The 25,745-nt window shown below is 38.6% G+C and overlaps 1 protein-coding gene across 1 annotated transcript in view; it reads right to left on the bottom strand.

The window, feature by feature from the left end:
• LOC139712815 (uncharacterized) overlaps positions 1–25,745 on the bottom strand; it is a 112,632-nt gene that overhangs the window by 32,830 nt on the left and 54,057 nt on the right. Inside the window, exons 5-9 of the mRNA XM_071624607.1 lie at positions 17,006–17,148; positions 15,834–16,101; positions 12,233–12,475; positions 2,877–2,921; positions 1,295–1,398 (exon numbers count right to left, since the gene is read on the bottom strand). Coding sequence (XP_071480708.1) covers positions 1,295–1,398; positions 2,877–2,921; positions 12,233–12,475; positions 15,834–16,101; positions 17,006–17,148 — 803 coding nt within the window. The remainder of the gene's footprint in view (positions 1–1,294; positions 1,399–2,876; positions 2,922–12,232; positions 12,476–15,833; positions 16,102–17,005; positions 17,149–25,745) is intronic.

The raw sequence follows: 25,745 nt of genomic DNA, 5'->3' as shown, positions 1-25,745 counted from the left end.
GTTTCCAGAGTATTACCATTTTATGATTTGCATTTTGGATTATATTTTTGCTGTCTTTTATTGGACAACTGGGAGAGATCATGCGTGGGTATGCTAAATTCTTATGATATGAGTCTTAGGCCTACATACATGTTGTGGGGTCCTTTGGAGAGCCAAGGTTCTCTAATGTTATCTGAGAATCATTTTCAAGATTTGCGTCATTTCCCTTTTCATTCTATTTCATTACATTTTCTTGTATTTTGACGAATCGCTCTTTCTGCATGTATCAATTTAGAAATATGTGATTTCTGAACTATGCAGACTGAATATGGTACATTTATAGTGGTATAGTATCCAGTGAGTTATTTTATATTAAAAAATGTACTGCACACATTTTTGTTAAAAATATGAGCATGTATAAATGGTGGTTAGGGAAGTGTAAAAGCAGGGGTCATGGTATACCCAAGTACAACATGCAGTGTGTATCCATGTATAATAATTACATATGTAAAGATATGGCGCAGGTAACCTAAACTTATTCGAACAGTAGAACTCTTGCTTGATTAATTTGCATTATATTTAACAAAATTACAACATGGTAATATTTATCTACGGTAACCTCTTCAGCATAAGCACTGCTCAATGAGAGGGTTCTGACATTACCAACATCAAAGCATAGTTGGTAAAACGGCTTGTCCAACCATACATTGTATGTACAGAACAGTATTTGAACCCAGCACCTCCTATCCAAAGGCTAACAGTTTTATCTACTGTGCCACAGTGATCCTGTAATGCACACCCTGGCCTAGCACAACATGCTGTACATAGATGAATGTTTGCACACAACTTTACTATTGGGGACTTTTCGATTTCACGTCCTGGACGTGGACAGGCACGTAATGACGTCATTTGTGGAACTGCGCATACTCTAAGTTTTCCAGCACGTCCACAACACCAGAATCAAGAATGTGTCTTCCAAGGATTTAACGTTATAGATCAAGACGTGAATGATGTCATCGCTTGGCGCGCCAATAGCCAGCCCGCGGGTGGGTCGGGGCTATGAGGTCATAACAGTACGTCATGAATGGCATGCACAAAAATCAAAACAAGTGATAATTCCACTGACGTAACAAGGGGACTGCGGCCATTTGGAACCACTCTACTACGAGAACGGCGTCACCTTCCACACAATCGAAAAGTCCCAACTATAATCTACAATATTCCTGAACACTGATCTTCATGGTGAAAGGACCACCTCAGAAATGTCTCAGGGATGGACATGGTGAAAAAATGACTGGACTGTAGCCACACTGACCTTTGAGTTTCCTCCAGTTTCTGCATCAGCTCCACCTTCTCCCTGTCTCCTGCCTCCACCAGGGCCTTGAGACTCTCCAAGCTCTCCTCATTCTCCCTCACATACTGAGGAACACAAAATGTGAATGTAGAACATGACCTCAATCAACTACCTCAATCAATTACTTCATCTTTGAGGCAAGGGTCACTACTGGTGACTATCTACTCATACAGAGTACATATATCATGTAACATTTTGGGATAGTTGATGCTTCCTTTAGTAAAGAGTAATCTTGATAAAGTCATTCCGCAAAAGTGTTACGCTAGTTGTGGATTAGTACTGACGAGAGAATATCACATTCATGCATTCCGGTTCTCAAGATGCTACAAGTTTCAATGTACAAATGTGTATCAGGCAGAGAGTCAATGAGCAACTCATGCATCACCTGTGAGTTCTACAGTAATATCTCACTGTAGTTCTATCTGTCAATCAGAAAGCATAAAGGCATTACACTACATCACATAAAGTTTGCATTATATCAAACTGCAAGGACCATCCTCCTATCACCTGGTACTGATGCATTATCACTTCTACACTACCTTGCTAAATGTCAAGAACTTACAAAAGCATGATATTGGGGCAAAAGATTATCTACGTTATCCGTGTTACATGCATGGCAAGGTATCATAGGTTAATGAATACACAGAACTTGCATACTATGACCTGATGTACATTGTATTTATCTTTGCAAACCTACACTACCTCTGGCATAATGTAATACTTTGTACCATGGTAGTCATTCTAATCATGGAATGATTCTGAAAAAGCAAATCTACCTTCAATGTGAACAATTTGAACCTTTACCTTTAAAAGAGTGTTCTATAAATTACTGGCTTGTTGACTGGCACTGTTCTATCGGTGCATTAATTTCAATTCTAGTCTAAGTCAACGCTGAAATGATACGAAATTTATTCTGGTAAACAGAAACCTTTTTTTTTTTATATGTCCTAAAACAGATCTGTGACATGGGGAAGAAAAAGGGCAATAACAAACACTATTCCATCCTTCTTCAATGACAAAGCACAGGATGAGAGCAGAGGTAAACATCTGTTTAGCTATGATGTCTTCTTGTTTTTCTTTTTACTTTTTTTTAGGCTGAAGAATGTTTGTATCATGAAATAGAGCATGAGATGATATGCATAATATGTATTCATGATTCAAGTTACAATGTACAAAACTTAATGAAAGCAATAACTTTTTTTAAATCTTTTGAAATAGTTTTGGAAATAATTATGACATACACTTGTACATGAGATCTTTTCATGTCACTTTTATATGCTAGCAACAAATGATAAAATCATTTCAAGGCATTTGCAAAATCTGGTAGAACACATTGCAAGGACATGGAATTAAAGCACATTATTGTTTCTTCCAAAAGACCTGAAACTAAATACTAGAACCACATAGAATGCAGAATTTAGTGAAAAATTCATTTTCATCTTCAACTTTCTGAAGTTAAAAATTAAAAAAAGAAAGATAAAACTGGTGTCTTCTATTTGAAGGAGAAGAGGAGTGAAACGTGGGTGGCAAACGGGTTGTCTACCTGTTGATGCTGGGCCCGCAAGATGGCTAGCTCATGTTCTACCATCTGCAGTCATCATCATCATCATCATCAATGGCATGGAGTGGTTAGATGAGGAGGAGGAGGAGGAGACAGAGGAGGAGGATGGGATGATGGAGATTATTGGTTAACAAAAATAAACAGATGCAGAAAGAAAATATTAATTCACCATGGCAACTGAATCTATGACTGTACACCACAAGCAACATCTGAAATGTGCCATCTTTTGAGTCAAAGATTTTTTTAGAGAGTCATATCTGTAAAAATGTTTCTCATTAAAGAACATTTTAAAGAGCTACAATTTCATGCCAAACTTTTCATTATTGACTAAATGAAACATATTTTTCCCTGTGGGGAGGGGGGGGGGGGCTGTGATCTGCACAATATCTATTAGAGTAGATGGCACATTCCTGATTTGCTTGCAATACAATGTAAGCCCAGTATACAATGAAGATTAAAGGTTTGATTATGCAAAAGTCAAAATATAAAAATGCATTTAAATACAAGGTAGTGTCTACATATCAGCATGCCCATGACCAAGATGAACTAATCCTTTGTGAAGAACATCTAAACTGCAATGTCACAAATGAATTATGAACCAGTGATTGCAATGTCTATGCACCAAGGAATACATCAACCCCAATGCATTTTTGTACAATTTTACTTTACAATCTTTATAAACTAAGGCCCTACATATTTCTGATCCACTGGATTTTAGAGTTTAAAAATGGTTTATTATATCCATGTTCTGCAACCTGAGCTGCAGATGGTGATGGCATTTAATTTTTAGTTTTGATGTCAGGCTTTGTATATTTTCCTATGCACCAAGTGACAATATCTGTCACATGATAAAGTAGGCTAGGGTCACCCATTTTCTATTTCATGAAATTCTTGTGTTATTATTGATATGAATGAAAAATATTTAATTGATAAATTCATACATTCAGTGAACATATTTTGTGTGTTTGTATGCTTTATTTTCTATTAAGAAAGCCTGGCTTACAGTCAAAATCACATGTTGAAGACACACATTTTCATTTCTGTAGGTACTGATGATTAAGAAATAAATTTTCAATGCAAAAAGATATTAGATGTTCTTACAAAGGTGTATTCTGGTTAAATCAAAGAGACAACAACCAATCCAATTTACACTAAAGAAATAATAGATTAGATAGATAAGATAAAATTCTTATTACCATGGTCAGGCAATATACATAGATGTGCGTAACTGACTATCATTACAGCTACCTGAGTACATGAACTCTTGTGATCAAAATATCTGCACGCATGAATTAGGATGAAATTGACTGATACAAAGTCACATTCACGTATAGTCTGCAATAGACTAGTCTGACATTCATAACCCTCTGTTTCCTCAATTCTAAATTGTAAAAATATGGAAATATCACCCAAAATGAATTTCCTAACTTCAATAAAATTCAATCCTTTTAATACCTCACTACTTCCTTTACCAGTATACACATGGAAAAGGGGGACTAAACACTACACTCAGTTCACATCAATGTGAAATTCAATGACTTGATGTTAGCCACATTATAAACAACATTCAACTTTGAAGCCAGACTAATTCCAGACATGCTTGCTAACACATTATTCGAAGAGCACCTCAAACCTGCATCCTAAGCCCTGGATTACGTGCTTGCATACACTGTACTTATCTATTAACAAGATATGAACCTTTCACTCCTATGCTAAGGAGGCCACCACAACCAGTAGAATGTGTGATGATTATATGATCAGAAATCTCACAGCACACCACCAGATGAATGGCAAATGACATTTATGCTGCAACCCCCCCCCCCAAAAAAAAAAAAAAAACAACAACAACAACAACACACAATTCATCATAGATTCAAAATCCCTCTGCAAATTCAGCAAAATGCAACAATGCTGAATGAAACAGAGTGGCTGCAGTCTCAAACACAAATTAATCCTGTTTAAAACCTTTAATAGTGCTCTTGCATGACACTTTTTTTAAAATTCTTTATGATATTGATAACACCTTTGAACACATGATCACATCAGCCATGAAAATTGCTCTTAAGTTCTTCATGCAGCAGAGTTTCAGTCAGACAAATGAGTAACTCCCTGGTCAGACTTAAGAGCAGTACATGATGGCAATGGCATTCCAAAATCGTCATGGTAAAAACACTGCGTAAAAATTCAACTAGCAGTTCAATTAATGAATACTAATTTGACTCAGCAAAAATAAACAAATAAACAAAAAAAAAAGCAAAATCATAAAGTGCATGATACTGTCATTCATTTTCAGAACCTTGCATGGTTGCACTGTGTCAGTCCAAACACAAACTTGAGCAGAGAAAAACAAAGGAAGACACCAAGGATTTTTAGTTGCAGCACGGCAGCTCAAGAGCGGAGAAATATTAGTGGAGTTAGAACAAAACTGCATGGGGAAACTTTGATGCATTTAAGCTTCAATGGGAGCAGTTAGGGATGTTAGTCGGCTCTCATCAAATTCATGAAAGGTAATGAAATTAGGAGGGTTTGGAGTACAAAAGATGACAGGAAACACAAGAATAGAAGCCATTTCGGCTGTGATGGCATTAAAAAAAGTGGATGCAATGGCAAAGTACACTGTACTTACTGATGCATGTGTACAAATTATCAATGTCTTGATGTCACTCGCAGGGTATTTGCTATCCAATAATTCTGAAGATTTGGTGGGAGATCTTTTTTTTTTATCTTTTGGGGAATTTGATTACCTTGATTTACCTTTAAATAACAGGTGCAAACTTTGGATCATATTTCAGGACAAAAATTTAAGTTTTAGTCACCTCACATATCACACATTTTAAAGCTAAATTACTGTTTTGTGCACTTTTGCTTCTACTTATCCCCTATTAACCACATTGTAATTATGCCTTTCTTTACAGTAAAGTAGCAATATGATCTCAAATAGCAATTATCAAATCCAAGCATGATATGTTTTCTTTTCTTTTTTTTTTAATCTATTCATCATCTTATAGACATTTTCTAGGTTCTGGATCAACGACAAAGTATTCTTAATGATATGTGAATATTTAAAACGTCACCAAACCCTCCATACAGTAAGTGGATCCAGCAGTATCAACTTTATCAAGAGAGGTCATCCAGTTATTCAATATACACAAGTGAATGTAGTGAGCCATCAATGTGACTAATAGTGACGTCCGCTCACCTTAATCTATCTCTATTGCCTCAGTCTGCTGACGAGAGACTTTATTACCGACAGTATTGTGCTTCCACTTATTATGTCAGAACCCCCCCCCCCCCTCTTCATTTCACCATGAGGTCAGTGACCCTTACCTCATGCGGTATGCCAGCGTGCCTGCCCAAACCACTCTTCCACACAATATTGTGATAGGGCCATCACTCCGCAACACTGCCTTGATCATAACCTTGAATCCTCCTAACCGAATTTCCTCTCTCGGACTTTGCCTACCCCCAGGCCACCTGGATAGATTTCTATCCCCAATGCATCCAGTCAACAGCTTCTCATATGACTACAGCAGCTCCTGCCGCATTATACAGAGAACTGTAACATCTCTGCGGAATTGTGTGATCCTCAATATCAAAAGCACCTTCTTCTTTTTTTCTTTGAAACCTACATCACTCTGTCTTATTGTTCTGCAGCATACTGTACTGTTTCCATTCAAGCTAGAAATGTTGTTTGTGTTTATATGCGCCACACATGCTTTCACTCCATTTGCTATCACAGCAACAAAGAATACTACGCATGTAAGATTCAAATCTTGCAGAGAAACATGTTGGTGAACATTACTCCTATCCCAAGGAGATAGACGCACCAGGGTAAACTCCCACATATGCCGCCATTAATTGAATTCAAGGCATTCTTATAAAAACAAAGTGAATGTGGCCACTCTTTCAATTTCTAATTTTTACAAGCTGATATTCAGGAACTGCACATACCTGGCTACTACAGGGCATGAATGGATGAAAATACATCTACAGTATGCTTACTTCTTATGCACTAGACTAGGTCTGTCAACCAGAGACATAACGATTCCAAAAGCGGCCCTGATCTAGTCTTAAACCATATCTATGTGATTTCTAGGTTTTGTTCCTGTATGTACCAAAGAAAAGAAATAAAGAAACTTGTATTCTTTTGTGTGTTTTTTTTCTCTCTGATAAAGTCTAGAGAAATAGAGAAATTCACATTCCTTTGAAACTATTTTCTGCTCTCCCATTTCAATCTAACTGCTAGGAATGGGAATAAGCTGAAGGAATGATGGAGTGACAAGCTAAGAGTTATATCTTCAGGGTTCAACCCATTGGAAGTTTGACAATTACAGAATACTAGAACATAACATTTGAAGTTGAACCATCGAGGCAGGGAACCTTCAGGGATTGGGGGAAAAAAAGAAACCCACATAATAATAATGTCTCCAAGCTAAACATTAGCTAGAGAATAGATTGAATTTTCATTTGCACCACTGGAGGTTTCTATTCTAGCCCTTGACTGTACCCCCCCCCCCCCTCCTTCATACTTGATGAAAATACTGAGAAGATATTTGGAATGACCGAGAGTGAATGCAGTCAATCTTGACAAATCAAAATATATGCTCTGGGCACAAGCCAAAAGTGTTTTTTAGGTACCAGGGAGGTTAGAATAGCAACTTATAAATAGCAGCCAGGGGAGCAATTGTGGTCAGAGCTTGCTCTGGTGGAACCACCCCCCCCCCCCCCTCCAAACTTCCATATCAAAAGGTAATTCATGTAGCTCCCTAAACAATGTCAACAATGCCACAGCAGTATGTCCCCCTTTACTATCTCCCTCAGGGAGACACATAGAAGTCAAGTGTGGGGAGTTTGGAGGACAGGGGGGAAATACTTGGTGGTCTGGGACAACTTTCTTTGTTTAATGGGGGGGGGGGGGGGGGGGAACCATGAGGGTGGAGGGTCAACCACTGCATCCCATTTGGGAAAAATTGAGTTTTCTTTGTTTGGTTTGGTTTTTTCCTTGTGTCATCTTTTCTAATTTCAGAGGAAGGAGGAGGAAGCCTCACCTGGAGGAAATATTCAGCGGCCCCCATTATAAGGAGCAGGAGATAGCCCTCCATAAGGAAATTGTTAATTTGACTTGGGGTTTTCTGGGGCATGGGGAGGGGGCTAATATATCCTGTACCATTAGCTCTACTGCCTTGCTGTCTATAGATCCCTTTCTTAGGATCAGTATAACTCATTTCTCGCAGCCCCTTTCTCAGTTCAATTGTGCTCACAGCCCTCTTTAAAATGATCATATCACTATCGAGGCCACTGGAACCAATTTGCACCTACAGGACCCTCATACTTTATCATCTCTTGAAATTCTTTTGGTTTCATTGAGGGCTGGCATCTCCTGCATGCTTTCAATTTTCAACACAATGGTGGTTCACCGTGGAGTTCTTGAAACATGTGAGATCATGGAAATATTGAAAGGGGAATGGATAGTAGGAGGTGGCACAAGACTTACGTGTGTATGTCTGTGTGTGTTTGTGCATTCAAGGAAGTTCTAGAGTTGGAGTTCCAACTAGCCATAATTATTCAAACAGTTGTCAGATTTCTATGGATGCACAAAAGAATTCCACAGGTGCATTAATTTATCTTTGACGTTCGATGTTAGTAGCCGCCATCATTCTGGGCAATCAGAAGAAGGATTTTGAACTCTAACATTATATCGGGTATATCTTGCTTGTTTATTCATTAAATGACATGAAATTTCTCCTTATGATAAAACATTTAGAAGAAAGGTCAAACTCGTCCAGAAATACCTGCAAAAGTGTAAATCTGAGCTATATGTCGTGAAAGTATTTGAAAGAATACCCTCTTTGAATGCTGATTTTAACATTTTTCCGCTAAATTCCAACAAATAAACTGATATGGAATAATCTTCGATAATAGTTCTTTATAAATCAATATGTCAGATTTGTGCCTGGACATGCCCATGTCCCCATGTCCCCATGTCCAGTAAACTTGATTTTCATTTCATCAATTTCTTTGTGATTTCTATCCGCGCATCCCCTGCCTGTACCTTTTTGTATTGCTCATGTTCCATAAGTAGAAATGGCGAAAAGTTATTACTATCATAAAGATATATCTTTCCTAGAAGGTAGCTGGTCGTTATGCAATGACACATGAATCAATTGTCTTCCTATCTGTGAGGCAGCTCCAGTTTGGTACATACTTCAAATATTTTTGAGTGGCGGCTTCGAACATGGGATCAAAGGGAAGACCTGAAAACTAGAACCAAAGAGTACACACTGTAGGCCCTATTAGGTGCTGCTAGCATTCACATATCAAAGTTACGGAGGTTCTAAAGTGTGGTTTGGGAGCCACTTGTACGCTATATGCCTCTTAATTAATAAGGTGAACATTTTCAATATTTCATTTTTTTCTTGTAAAAACATGAGGAGATATCTTAAGTTTGGGGAAGTTTCCTGCACTCATGGAGAGGTAGCAGTTTGCAACTATGGATACAAGCTAACACTAGATGTGATTGGTTATTGTAATTGAACAGGTGCAAAAAAACCAGGGATCTTTTTTTAAGATACTTTTCATAGTACAATCTGCAATGCGGTTGAAAGAGGAGGAGACATACTTGCTGAACTACATGCAAGCATCATAATGGTGCATGTCATACAGTTGAGCTGTACTCTTGAAGAGCAAAAGTCTAATACAATAAAATTATGCAAACCTGTAAAAAAAAAACAACAACAATATGACGCAGGGAATATGGAGGGAGAATTCTGCGGTCACAGTGAAGTGAAATTCCTCTGCACTGAAGGGACAAAAAATGAAGCACTCTTGGTGTGTCAAGGAGATATTTGTGTGATAGGGCCTACATGCATGTCTGTGGGAAATAATCATTCTCATACTGTGAGGGCCTTCATATTTTTTGTCAGGATATGAGATATAGGCCTAGTATGTATGGTTCCAGGAAAACTGCAGAATTAGGGAGACTTAATATATGTGGGGGAATGGCAGGATTTTATGGGGGGGGGGGGGGGGAGATGGCCTAATCCACCTGCCAGGTAACCAGAATTATGATATGATAATATGAGATGAAATGCCTTTGGCTTCAAATAGTGCTGCTTTCAGTGTTGTCTTTGGAAGGGGGATCTGACAGGTCAGGGGCAGCAAAGGTATACCTAGACCAGAGCCCAGCCTTGGCTAGGAATGTCTTGGCGGGTTCAGTTTACCTGGAAAATTCAGGGAGGATGTGGTAGAAGGAGAGAGAGATTTCTGGCAGAAGGTCTAGTGGAGGAAAGGTGATGTAGACAGACAGACTTACTGTTGCGGTTGAGGTTTAGAAGCCAAATTCCATCACTAGAGAAATATTTCATGCATTTGTCTTCAAGTTTGTGTGTCCTTTTTGCAACCCTGAATATGAGATTTCTTTCATGAGCTGGTATATATTGTAGAGATAGGTACACTTTAATTCATATCTTAGAATAGTAAAACTGGAAACTTCTTTTTGATGGAGGGTGAATTGATATTATAGATTTCCAGTGAATTCATTTGGACCCCTCCCCCCACTCAAAAAAAGGTTCGAAACGTTATTCTCGGTACAAAAGGGGAGTGTATTCTCGACTGACAGGGGGAAAGTTTTTCATTTCTCTTTCTTTTTTTATTCCAGGGTGTATTACTGTAAGATTTCAAACAAGAAGTTTGGAGACATCATTTTTCAACCATGCAAAATTTTGTGACATTTCCAAAAGGGATATAGGCCTATGACTTTTAAGGTATCATTGCACTCTTTGATAACAGATGATTTGTGAACAGTGTTGCATCTAAAGTCTGCTACAGTCTACCTATGCTATGTAAAAAGCATACTCATGGCACAAGGCATTCTTTGAGACAATCTATTTTTGTTTGTGGGGAATGTAAATCTTATTTGAAAAGTCAGGACAAATTAAGGGACACTCAATACAGTTTAACATGCACTAATATGTGATGCACACATTCACATCTAATCGCATTGTAAGCTGGGATGCGCTTCAAGCAGTAATACAATTTGGCATAATAATATGCAGAATAATGTGGTATGCAGGTAATAGATATTCTAGAGTCTGCTAGAGTCTGAACTCAAGACTAAGAAGCCTTTGTATTTCCCATCATCATAAAGCAAGATATTGAAGTTTGTATAGTAGTGCAACAATATCAAATATCACTATGCTCTATAAATACTGCAATCTTCAAATGACATTATAATCATGATTACTCAGATTATTGTCAGCGCGACTTTACCTACTTTCTAGGGCATAAATACTAAGATCCCATTCAATTCAGATAGCTATTCTGAAGTCAAAAGAATATCTTGGGACTGGTTACATCCATGGTTTATGTACCTTTAAAGAAAAAATTGGTGCTTGAAACTCCACACATATAGTGCACTACTCTGGTTAAAGTAAATATACCAGTGTTTCATTAGATGATTTCAGATTCTTTAGGGTGCTCACTGAACCAAAGCATTTTTTTTCCTTTAGAAGGATATTTTCTACTGTCTATCAATGCACTATATCTAAGCTGGTAGCATCCACAGATATGCTTCACAAATGCAGAGCATACAAGTTTTATATACCAAGCCAGCTGACAAAATGAGCTGAAAACCATTTTACAGCATGGGTACAATCATACTCGTTACCTGATTAGCATGATTCTTAAAAAGAATACCATACATTTTTTTTTTTTAATCAATGATTTTTATAACTGTGAGCATTTTACAGAAAAACTACAAGAGGAAGAATGAGCTAATCATCTGCAGTAGCACTACCAAATTAACATGCTGACTTAACCCTTGTATACCATACCACCAAGCCCCTTTCACATTATAAAATTACAATAAACTCAAAGTAAAATCAACTTGAATGCAACTCAGAAATTGGGTAATAAATCCTTCACATCTGAAGATCAGACTCCACAATTCTAATTATTTTTATGCAACTTTTCCCGCATTAGAGCCAATATTAGTTGGAACTCAAGCTCACATAAACATGACAATTTTTGTCAGAGGCATTTTTGTCTTAAACATGTTAATGGTAACAAAATATCTGTGAAAGATAAAGCAGATTATTGATAAAATCAAATTCATATAAAGAACGCAAAATGCTGCTGGTTAATAACTCAAATCCCCATTACTGAATAAACAAACAAGAAAGAGTAAGTCCACTCAACAGAGATCTTGAGTAATATAAGTACAGTGAATAAATGAATGAATGAATGAAGAAGACCTATAGTATATACACTAAATACTTGCAGCCAGACACCAGAAGAGCTAAACTACATGTACATCATCTGCCTAATAGCGAGCACAGTACCTGAGACTCGGACTCGGGGAGGGAGGAGTAGGACTCAAGAGTCTCCACTTTGGCGATGGAGTCGGAAGAAGTGGGAGAAACAAGACCGGTGGAAGAGGAGTCCGAGCCCGAGTCCGACCGGAGTCGGACACCGTTTGCGGGCAGGGCCGTTGAGGCGGCAGCGGCGTTGGAGCTTTGCTCTTTGTCTTTCCGGGGTTTGACGGGGGCGAGGGCGGGGATACCGCTTTTGCTCGGCCGCCGGAGCTATTGTGGGCGAAGTGGGGGAGGTTCGCCGGGCGGGGCAGTGTGGAGTTTGGGCAGACGAGGTTTTCATAGTGTGTGGACATTGTCACAAGGAATTTTAGGAGACAGACAGTGAAGGTTACCATGGTTACAAGAGCAATGGGGGATGACATGAGAATGGTGGTGATGAGGATGGAAGTGTAGCATATGTTTAAGAGGAAATTTGTGTCAACCACAATGTCAAGGATACACCAGGGATGGAGAAGGCATGAAGCATTGCAGCAGGAATTGATTTCAAAGCAAGCAAAAGAGCATGAAAATGGATAAAGCAAAAATGCAGGGTGCGTTGAGGGAACGATGAATGTGTTGTGTTGATATTCAAGTCACATGTTCATGACAGAAATACATTTATAAAAATGATATGTCCAAGAGATATCAGCAGTATCTCAATGCATTTGGTTGGTGTTGGTGCGAGATTGATTTTGCCAATTTAGAGTTATCAAACATGATTTGACAAGGACAGTGGATCAAGATATTTGGACAAGTTGAAAAAAATAATCAAAGGTCAGGGTGTGAACCAAAAAATAGGCATTCAATATATATTGGTGTCCATACAGGTCCAAATATTTGGGGCATGAATGTCAGTGACAAAAACAAACATTTTTGGGGAGTCAACGTGATTTTAAAGGGAAGGAGGGCAAACATTCAAGAAAATTGGATTGTGGCCAGTATGCCATACAGAAAAATGCATTCATGAGCCGTGCCAAAGAAGGAAATAAAATTGAAGAATTGGCGTGAGAAGAAAAAAGAAGAATTAAAAAGAATTAAAGAAGAATTTATAGGAAGAGATACATATTCTCATTTGGAATATTTTCAGGGTTAATTGGAAAGATTGAGATGGAAAATATAAGTTGGAGAACAGAAGATTTTTGACGAAATGAAATGGGGTAGAGAGGAGGTGGAGACGGCAAGACATCAGTTACAGAAGAGACGGACAGAGTAGTCGAACACAAAATGTTTTCATTCCCGGCGGGCAGTTGCGGTCAAATAACAGACACCCGGCGAGAGCAATGGGTCAGTGGTTGAAGAGTCACAAGACAAGATGCATTGTATTAAGTTGGGATGGTTGGCAGTGACCACGATACACCAATCACCAATTGTCATTCAAATTTTTTATTTTTGAATGAACCAATAATCCATTCAAAATGCAAAATATTAGAAGTGATATTGAAACCATGTGTAATGGTCATGGATAATGTGGTGAAGTATGCATAAATATGAGCAGTACACATATATTATTGGAGAAAAGTTAAATTTAAAAAAGAGAGTGTTGATTTCATGATTTAAAGTAAGTAAATTACCATGAGATTTGAAAAGGACAAATTTCCATGAATAAGAAGATGGTACAGTTTGGAGTAATGAATAAAGTTTAATGTGATGTGATCAATGCCATTCAAATTTTATAAGGAGAATACAAAGGCAGAAAGAAGGTACATGTGGTAATGTATTGGGTGAAGGAAAAGTATGTGTGCATATAATGGTTTGCATAAAGTTGGGGATTGATATTTTTATATGGTTGCAAGAGATAATGCATTTGGAGTATATGAGTATATTTTGTGATGATGGAGAAAGATTACATATTTTTTATGGGGGCAGCATATGATGTGAAAAGAAAAAGGGGGAAACAAATGCAAATAATATTGGTCAACAGCAAATCATTGTAAATCAGGGAGGAGAACATGAACGGTGATGGCTTCATTTTATAATGCATAGCAGCAAAATCAAATGAATTCATGGATGCATTTTGTTCTTTTGGATACAGAAACAAAACGTGCAGTCTTCTCACCTTCTTCCCAATCAAGTTTCATACATTTTGAGGATTTGAGCAACTGTTTCATATTCATATCATACATAAGAAACTCAGAGATTCTGAGCTTTCAAAAAAAAAAATCTTAATTTGTTAAGAGCCACATGTGAAAGCAAAAGCAGTGAGTAGTTGGATACATTAATGCTGTTTCTGCACGTATAGAAGTCGTTTCTAATTTTGACTTAAATTTCTGCTTTGGCATTTGACTTTTTAAAAGATCTTTCCCTCAAAGTGGCAAAGAGAGAGAGAAAAAAAAAGAAAGCATTAATTCCATGCTGACAAAAACAAATGTAAGAGCACATGAAATCTGACAAAAAGTTTGCTTATTCATGGTCTGAATGTGGCAAAAATGGGGCATGCAATAGCATCATGTCATAAAACTCTCAAACGTGAAACAGCTTTTCACCATTCCATGCTTTAAAATGACTTGATCGCATGCAATGCTACAGTACTTCTGAAGTTGTAAACACCTACTGCTGACAGATAAAAATAGAAGGAATGGCGTTAAATGAGTACACGCCAAAACTTCTTTCCTCTGGTTAAATCGAGACAGAAAAGCTGTATTGCCTTTGTGCCATATCTTGTAGAGACTACATTTTGGTTATCAGCCCACAGTAATGCTCCTTAACATATTTAATCTGGCCTGAAACCACTGTCAAAGTCAAAACAGAGCAGGACACTGTTGGAGGCAATGTCTGCTGCAATAGTAATTCTATACAAATGCTGCCACTGTAGGTCTAACTAATGATTATTGCTGTTAGTGGAAGTCCCTCTTACAGTCTTTCATGCCATAGGAACCATAACATCTGTGCATGTTCACTCTTCACAAATTTTCATTCAACTCTGCTACAAATCTCATTTGATCTGTGCTAGATATGCACACTCACTTTTTTTTTCCAAAATAAGCTAAAGATCAGATACTCTAAACATAATAATCACGACAAACAGCACTTTTTCCATTTCGGTCATTGGAGTTGGATCTCTTGTCATTTTTATCTGCTATCTGTACTGCTGTTTATCTGTTCCATTATCACATTTGGTAATCAAAGAGTATAGAGATTTGAATGGATGAATGGACTGGGGTCAGTGGCACTTTCTATTTCCACTACATATCTGAATCACATACTCTTTGCTTAGTGCTGAAGTGAAACACAGCTTTTGAAAGTAAATAGAAATGCAAGCAACTAAACTTGGAATAGCTGAATGATCATTTGATATGAACCAAAGTCAACAAAACTTTGCTCAGTTATGAAGTGAAGTTCATATGCTTTATGTCTGCATATGTTTACACTTGTAAGAGACAATGAAGTGAGAATCTAAAATCTTCCGGAAAAAAAAAAAGACAAACAAACCCAAGAATGTGCAGAATGTCACATCATAATTCTCTAAATACACACTGATTGACACACAAACATAGAAGAAGAATCAACACCTATGAGAGACTGGTCTAACGATTGCACTGAGACCACTCAGAGCCAGCAGAAGAGGCTCCAGCCCACCACATACACCCACCTGCGTCTTCTTGGCATCGGCAGCCGATCCCCGCGGGGAGCCACGCAGGTCCCCGGAGCTTATGGTGAGCCCCCTCGCTAGGCCCGAGGAGGTGGTGGATCCCATGGAGCTGATGGAGCTGGAGCTGTTGCTGAGCTTCCCCCGGGGTAGTCCATCTCCCTGGGTTAGGCCGTCGCCCTGGGGGAGCCTCTGGGCCGTCTTGCCCCGCATCTTGGTGACTTTATGGACGGGAGCAAACAGCCCATGCTTTGGCCTACACTGGAAGTACCTGTGGTGTCCATATCAACAAAAAACAAAAAAATAAAGATATAAATAATAGAAATGGATCATAATAAATACATTTTGCTTGTTTTTGGTTAAAAAAATACAGATAGAAACAAAACTAAACAAAACAAGACAATTTGACAAGTTAGCTAGAAATATGAAAAGTGGGTGCTGAAAATGGAAAGATTCTTCTTCTTCTTTTCTTTTTTTCATTTCGGTCACTTGCTACTCACAGTCAGCCCAAAAGTGTGTTCCAAACTTGACAAACTTTGCCTTAAACCCATTCAAATTCAGGTTCACTTTTAGGTCAGCAAGGAACAAAGGAGAGAAAGGAAGAAGTGTTAACGGTTTTTACAAAAAACAGTTCATACTGAAATCACAGCACTTGAAAATGCCATCTCTTGCAGAAATCTCATCACTGTGACATATTATGCTCAGTTACTTCTAAAACATGCAGAGATACTGTAAAACATGATATATTCGCGGCACGAAATTTTCGTGAATTGCCTCTTGCGTTCAATGCATATAGTGTAGATAAGAAATTTAGCGTGCATTTTAATTTCGTGAATCTTGGCACTCGCGAAATTCGCGAAATTAAAATGCACGCGAACATTTCTCGTTTTACAGTACTAATGCTCCACATAATGATACCCAGTATCAACACATTACTTCACTCACAGAAGGACAGGAACATAACAAACATCTATGAGACAGCCCCAAGAAAAAGATTATTACCATTAATTAATCATGTCAGGTATCTACATGTACACTGTCAAACAAATCAAGTGAAAATGTACTAGTATTGTATCAGCTGAAGTCTTAGATGTAGCGGACCTTGTCAGGTAATGTTAAAAAAATGCTCTACTTGGCAGAAAACATACAAAAAACAACACCAAAAGCAATCTGACCTCGTTCCAGCCACTGCTCCGTCATTCTTCCCTTGCTCCTCATCCAGCTCTACTCCTGCCCATTCTCCCTTGGCGAACTCGGTGGTCCCAATGTATCGCAACGTCCCAAGCTTGCTGCCACTCACCAACACTCTCTCCCCAACCTGGAGGGTGGGGATGGGGGGGGGGGGGGGATGAGCAGAGAGAGGTTGTAGAGAGAATACCGGTATGAGAATGAAATCAGTTAACGAGTGAGAAGCCATCCCCGCACTCTGGGTCTTCCTACAATATTTGCTGTTATATATTCACATATTTATCACAAACTTGATTTTACACTGCATCTGATTTGTTCAAGCTGTTTTATTTTCACTGTTGTCATTATTCTCCAATACTATAAAAGTGGAAATTTTCGTGCATTTGGCACAATACTAAACTTGCCCAAAAGTAAAAGCATGTGAATTAATTTTATCATGTTATAGGTAACATTCTTTTATATCTTTGATTTCCAGTCAGGTATATAGTTTTCTTCACATTCGCTAGTCCTGTAGGATGAGTGAATTTGGTACCACAAAGCCGACCAGTTTACCATTTACTGTCATATGTGCTACCAGGGGAATACCATATGTGATCAGTTCAGAGGTGCTATACTTATCAGAATTTCAATAATTCAGCACAAGAACTGATCACCAGTCATTCTTCAGTCGTTCGTAACTTTAAGAAGAGCTTTATGAAACACCCCCCAGAGCCCTTAACCACTGTGGCAGCAGAGAGCTATCTAAAGTGCTTGCTCAATCAGCGTGACCATCTGCAAAATTGAAAACAAGCGAAATTCATCTCACCCTGCCAAGTGCAAAAAACTACCCATGTGAACATTCCCACTTTTACAATACTGGGATGTGTCTGCAAGTGACAAGGTTTGTCTTTACATGGGCTCTCCTGCACTCGCTCAAGCACAAGAGGAATCTTGTTTCAAACACAAGTTTTTGGTGTGTGTCTGTTTATGTGTGTGTTCTTGCATGAGGAGGGCACCACATGGGCTGCATTGTAACATAAACTAGGTGTATTATCAGTTTTTACACCAAGATGGCCTCAAACATACAATCTAAATTTTCTACACAATTTATCAGCCTTTGGATTAACGACAGATAATGCTCAACATGATTCTTCACATCAAAGCTATTTCCAATCACTGTTAATTCCAGCATAGTGAGCTGACTTTTGCTTAAGCTTCAAATTCAATGAATAATTATGTTCAGAAGGTGACCTTAACCTCAAGGATACAATGTAGCTATGTTGGAGGAGTTTGAGCTCTGCTCCATAACTATAGGGCTTTTTACACTTGCAATTTTTGCTTAGTCCAACGGTGGGGCTAAGGGGGGGGGGGGGGGGGGGGGGGGGGGGGGGCTTAGCCCCACCGTTGGTACCGGACTTTCCTTAGCCCACTTTCTGTTTACACTTGTTTTTGCAAAAGTGGGCTAGCCCCACTGATAATCCCGTACTATCTGGCCCTGCAAAATAGCAGGGTTAGCACCGCAATTGCGGTGCCAAGCAAGCGAGTGTAAACAGAACGAAAAAATAATCCGGGGCTAAGCGATGGAGACGAAGTCCGACCCCCCCACTGACCAATCAGAAACGAGGTAATCAAGTGCTGCCGGTGCGTGCGTGTACTTGTACAGTGCACAGCGTAATCATGAATATTCATGTGGTTTGGAAAGTACGAGGCTAAGAAATATGAGTGTAAAAAGATCAGTTTTCTCCTTAGCCAGGACAAGAGCTTAGTACGGGATTTATTGGCGAGTGTAAAAAGCTGAAAAAATTGGTACGGGACTAATGATAGTCCTGGGTCAGAGAAAGTACGGGGTTAAGAAACACAAGTGTAAAAAGGGCTTATGATGCGTGTTCACACGACAAAGCTTATCCTTGAATATAGCTAACTGTAGCTATCCTTGAGGATAGGCTCACTGACCCCGTAACTACCCTTATCTACAAGTTCCTATCAACAAGTTCTGTCCACACAATGCTTAACTACGAGTGGAGACCCCCCCCCCCCCCCCCTCGTTGATAGAGCGCTAACCCTGAGATGCTTTGTGGATAGCTATCACTGAGTTAACTTTAACTTTCAATAGCTCTATCAACAAATGCGTCTATACGGTGCTTAACTACGAGCTTATCCTCGAAGATGGCTACTGTAAAAGTGGACATTTTCGAGTGAGTAATTTTTCGTGCTTGGCCGCATAAGATGAATTTCGCGCATTTTAAATTCCGCGAAATCAGGACATTGATTACTTGAACATATGGCATGTAAAAAATGTTCATGTGCTTTTATTTTCGGTCTGGTTGTGCAAAAGACGCAAAAAATTTCCACCCCGTGAAAATGTCCACTATCACAGTATCCTCGAGGTTAAGGATCACCATCTGAACGTAACTTTATGTTGTTGAATTGTGTTTATTATTCAGTTATTTGCTACACAGCAACAATTCCTTGTCTTGTGATCACAGTGTCTAACTACAATGCATATTTTCGTCATTATTGAGTGAATGTCTGTGTCCTTGGTCTTTTACATCCCTTTTATATCCCATAATGATATTCTGCTACTTTATTTTTTTGTTCCATGTCTCACAACAGAAAAATGTGTGCACAATAAGAGCATACTATGCCTGTTCAAAGAGACCAGCTTCGCTTCACTCAACATATTCAGTCTGCGCGTTCTGTATTTGATGCCAGCATAGCCTGGTCTGCTCCATTAATTAACAATGTCTGAGACTTTTATACAAGGTCTAGCAGGATGCAGCTAAGTGATAATGAGCATACATGTACACTGCAGGACTGCCTACATTCACCCATCAAAATCAGAGATTCAAAGGAGCAAGCAAGAAGATACCTGTGTGTTACGTGAATTTACTTGTGTGTTATATGAGTTTACCTACAATGGGGTAAAACAATGATTTAGTTTCCAAATCAGAGGGAGATTCTTACGTTTTTCTTATTAAGACATGAAGATCTATATAACAGTAAAGTTTTCAGGAATCCACCTGCAGCATCAGGGATACTAGGCAGCTCTGGCACTGCATCTATCTCCAGTCAAATTTTCACCTCATGTTCATTGGATAGAAATAAAGTCCCTCCTTATTTGTGATTTCCTTTGAAGTAGTAAAAACAAAATTACAAAAAAAAAAAAGTCCTCCCCATTTGCAAACCATAAGTTCAACAAGACAAAAGTGAGGGAGTGTCTTTTTCTACAGTATTCATATGATGATGAAATGACTATAATAACATGGATGATTATGATAATGATACTAATGATAAAATGGTTGCAACTTATTGACAAATTGCCCTTCATCAATGTACAAACAAGTACCAATTATTCAGTGTTTTTTGGTAGTACATTGTACAAGCCATATCAGCAAGTTGTCAATCAGTTGCAAAAAGACAACTCCAGTTAAGATTTCATTAATTTGAATAACAAGATCTGTACCCAGCAAAGTTTAAAATTATGATTTATCCTATAGCAGTTCCCAGACATTTACCACAAAGTCATCATGTCACATTATAATTACTGTATACGCCAAAATATTTCGCGAGGTTTTTATTTTTCGCGAATTTCGCGAGTCAGCTGCTATTCGCGAAATTAAAAGCACGCGAAAATATTGACTCTGATCCTGATATGAATGTGACGTACGTGTACACATTTCTCCATTCAGTACAGGACTCCACGATCGCGAATTTAACCACTCACAAAATCGTCGGGAGGTCTCGATTTCGCGAAAATTTAGACTCACGAAATATACATGTATGGCGTATACAGTATACATTTATGTTTACATTCTTTGGTTAAAGATGTCTCATGAGTTTAACTGGCATTGGGGGAAAAAACTTACCATCTCATCAAGACACCTACTTGTAGCTTTATAGTGTAGGTTTGTTTAAAACTGGGGTTTTTGCTCCTCTAACAAACCTAACAATCTACATGAAGCTTTAGATAATTGTGAATGCTTGAAAGAGGGGATTGCCACTTTCTAAATCTTATTCGTTTTTGTTTTAACTTCCATTCTTTGTAGTATTAACACGTCAGTAAAAATCCTGCAAATTCATCATCATACACTACAGCAGGAAGAATTATATGAAGACAGAGACAAGACAGTCTAAAACCAGGCCCCCCTGATTAGTGATAATGAATTCTCGTTATGGACTCGTTACAAATAATCTACTCAATTTGCCGGCGTAATACACTACTTCCACGAGAGGCTTCGTTCTATGCAATCACGAGTACACGTGTCATGTATGGTCACATATTACAGCTCTTCTTTCTTTCTTCTTTATTAAGAACTTCTCACATACAAATGTAATTTATAAGACGACTGGCGCCACATCATAAATCTAATGAGATGGGGAAAATCAGAGAGGATGACAGCAAGCAGTCCATGAAGGTTTAATACAATCTTTGAAGAGGATGCCCGAATTTGTATAATAAGAATTGAGAAATGATCACGCAAGGAGATGAAAATATCCTGTGCCAGCTAGGACGGTAAACTATTTTCAGACAGATATTCGGGGAGATTTTCAGCAATGTGAAAAGTGGGATTAAAAAACAGAAGAGTCATCAGCATCATCTTTTATTTTGATTTGTTCTCTTTTTGTTTTTGCTTTTATTCTGAGGAAATGCCCTCAAAAGGAATACATCTATTTCATTTTAATTTGCTCAACTCCTGATCTCATCTAAAAAAAAAGTGAACATATGCTGCTAAAAACATGTCATCGCATATTACACTATCATGACAGGAAGAATTCCAAGGTGCAATTTTCTGGTCTTAGGATACATATTTCTACAATGAGACTTTGGTTTGTTGTTTTTTCTTCTTTTCTTGTTGACATTTCATCTTTTTTAAAGAATTGATGGGGACACTCGAATTGAAATAATGTACATGTCCTGCTCAGGGCTGTGCTGCTGTAGACTCTAGACTCTATTAGCCAACAGACTGGCAGAGCAGGAAAAATGATTTTCAAACAGAGGTAAACAAAATCTCACAGTTTCAACCTTCTCTCACTACACCTTATAAAGGAATACAAATCACAATGGATGAATTGTGCCATATGGTGATGGCTTGCTGGGCAATTCGTTGTGACTCAAAAGTCCATTCATGGTCATCACGTTTGAATAAATAGTCTGGAAATACACCACTTTTGTCTGGCAGGCAACAGTGCAATTGCTGGAAAATTTCACACAATGAGTGACTTTTAAGCAATGTTTTTATTTCCCAATGCCAAATTTGACAGATGTTTGAGTGAAGGTACAATAGGGTCTACAATATACCACATTTCTTTTTCTGTGTGTCTATCATCACACATTAAAAAAACACTACAATAAATATTTTTTAGAATTTTGAAGGCTCATAAAACACATCTTCTACCTTTGAATGAAATCATCCTCTTTTTTCTCATTTCATGTTAATTCAATGATGTTGAAGATTATCATTTCTTAACCTGTTGGGGACGAGTCCCGAGTATACTTGGGCAATTGTCTATGGGAAATGCGTGTTGTAGCAAAATCAGCCCATCCTGAACGGGTTTTAGAAACATCACACAGACCTACCTGAGTAGAATATTGATGACACAATACTTATTTCCCCCCTTTAAATGCAGAAGTGTGGGAGCGCACAAGTCTTGCTGAGCAAAAATGGGCATGACATTTAATTTTTTACGCTCTACCTGTGCCAACTGGTGAAAGGACAGAGGGTCTGTTGCTCACAGCCACGGTATACTCCAGTAGCATGTGTCATCACTAGCTAGTCTCTTTACAAAGCCATCCTTTTGATGATCAGTGGAAATTCATTGCCATGAAGGCAGCACTGACAGGGAAAAACAGACCTTTCAGAGACATGTAAAGAAGGAATTTATCTTTCTCAAAATATCTACTGACAACTATTCGCATTCGCTGTATGTGCAAACTCATCATTGATCACCCAAATAAAAATTGATATTCTCACTCGAGCTCAGTCATAAATGTACCTACTGTACGCACGGTCTACACACACTTGATGAGCATGTACACAAACAAATGTTGCAACATTGCCGACAGTCTTCTAGACATATGTGATACTAGTAACCTGTTGACTTCTGTATACTCTGGTTCCAACACGGCTTTGTAAAACTAAATGACATTAACACAGCAACCTTCGACTCTCCCTGTTTTCAAACCCTAACCGCAAATTTTGCCCCTTTTTTCCCTTGAATGTTAGAATAACCTCCCCCTTCCATTGTCTACGGTTTCAAGACATGTGCCTTGAAAAAAGCTGCAGGCAAGGACTCAAACGTTTTGAAAGACGTGGAACTCACCACACATGTAATTAGAGAGAGCCTGCGATTGAGCACACGGGCTCTCCCTTCGCCACACATGCATAAATAATGTTTGCGATCACACTGCTGCCCAGTGGACAAACACAGTACATTATATGCAGTGATGAGTGTAGTATAGCTCCATTTGTTTTCTTCACGCAACCACACAAGAAAATGAGTTGACATTTAGATCCTATTAATAAAAAGCATTTTCTGTGTTGTTGCTGGCAAAACATTGCAGACATAGCCAACTTCCTTCCCTTAATACTGAAATTGTCTCTGTGAATTGTGCATTATGTGCTCTGTAAATGTTGCTTTTAGGGTAGCTTATTAAATGGTTGTATTCACCATAAAGGCACATAGAATAGACCCATTCTGTTGTATACCCTATAGAACTCTAATACCGGTAGTTTACATGAGAACATAGTGCATTACTACCACACATGAGGCAAAGCACAACTGTGTCTGTACAGTATGTTCATGTGTGTTGAATACATGCATGTGTATGGTGTGTGTATCCTGTGTGTGTGCAATTGCACAGCACATGAATATTAAGAAGCCACAATAATTATGAATGAATTGCCCCCTGAGTTATGCTGAGTGCTTATTACCTGCAGTCCAGCTCTAGATGTTCTCTTACGCTCCATCGAGTGAACGCAAAGGCAAACTGGCCTGGCCAGCCAATATGGGCAGGTAAAATCCACTATATTCCTCACTTTATAGAGCTGCTTTCCCTGCCTTCTGGATCGTACGTCCCCCTTGCACAACCGCTCAGGATCTATTCACAGGCATTGTGCGCTCAAATTGGCTCCGTCCCCTTCGCGTCCAGCAGGCTCCACCGCCAGATCACTTAATGACTCAATGTGCTATTCGTTCCTACCCAAGGAAGCAAAATTATGACTAAACCGGTGGATTTCTTGTAGGTGGAAAAACAGGGGGAGAGAGAGAGGGAGGGAGGGAGAGTTCCCCACCCCCACCCCTTCTTAAACAACAGGAAACCAGTGTCTCATCCAGGCCTTTCATCATCACTTCATCATAGCAGTCGATCAGGGAGCTTAACAGTATAGATCTAATGTGATTTGCCAAGGTCTCTGTGCTACAATGATCCTAAGACGGACAGGGAGGGGAAGCAGCGGTTGGGGGGGGGGGGGGGAGGGGGATGGGGAGGGGGATGGAGAAGTTATCGATAACAAACTGTCCTTCTCACAAACTGTAATCTTATAGCTCTGATTTGTATCTTCCTCGTCAAAAAATATGGTCGGCATAGGGAGTTGGAAATCTTAGCAGATGTGGGGAAGTACGAAGGCTAAGAATGTGGAAAGGATCAGCAGCTAACATCTCAACCTTCTGGCCTCTGCATATTGTCAAGATCAAGTCCAACGACTGTGCAATATTGAGTTCACATGAGGGCGCTGTCAGCTACAGAGAGGTACAGACAGTGCCACACACTCATCAGTGGGTAGCGTAATCTGGTTTCTTTGTGTGACTTACAACTCGTTTACAATATATCTGAAACACCAGAGATGCTTACCTAAACATAAATAAATTTCCCTTGATTTATTGTCCACAATATATGACCACTAGGAATGCATCTTCATCAACAATGAAGGAGATATATTGAGCATGTGAGACAATTAGATCCAGTAAAGGTTAAATAAACTCCTTGCTTCATAAATCCTCCTCTATCTTTATCTACTTCTAAGGTCAACAAATTTATACAAATTTACATCTCCTAGAGCAATTTCTAAAGTAGTCAACTTCTCTGTCCAGAACTGTCTCTGTTCAGTATCTGTGGAATTTGCTTTAAGTATGACTTGTTACCAGGATTTGACAATGAAAACCAAAAACTGAACTTTCCCTTACATTCAACCACAGGGTAGATTATCAACTTGCTAGATTAAACAATCAGCCACTCCTTACACTGTTAAACTTTGCACATTGAATTCTGTCATTGTATGTAAACATTACAGCTGTCCTGAGCTGAATGTTGTGATGTGTAAACTTTCAAACTAATGGTGTAATGTCATTCTCAAGGTATTGAATATGTACATTAAAAGTTGTCAAGTATACAGCGAGCACTGACTACTTGAGATTTTACATAGAAATGATTACCCTATAAAGAAACATTGAAGCTTAAAAAAAAAAAACAACCAAAAACATGATTTATCAAATCTCTTTTACTAGAATTTACATTGCAATCGTGCTGGACAAACCAGTATATTTCCATCCTCTATCTTTCCAAACAGTAAAAATATCCCACCGAATCCTCTTCCTTCTTCTATCAGATGTAAACCAGTTACTTATTTGAAAACAATTAAGCTCATGCACAAGATTTAGGAGAGTTTTGTATCCGTGTGAATAATTAAACTCCTATCTTTTCACTTTCTAGAGGCTAGAGTGCAGGAAGAGATCCTACATTGCTTTGTG

The sequence above is a fragment of the Diadema antillarum genome, unplaced genomic scaffold (genome assembly GCF_040938485.1).
Source record: "Diadema antillarum isolate AM-2024a unplaced genomic scaffold, OU_Dant_1.0 seq00001860_RagTag, whole genome shotgun sequence".
Taxonomy (NCBI): domain Eukaryota; kingdom Metazoa; phylum Echinodermata; class Echinoidea; order Diadematoida; family Diadematidae; genus Diadema; species Diadema antillarum.
This window is presented reverse-complemented; position numbering and strand designations above follow the sequence as displayed.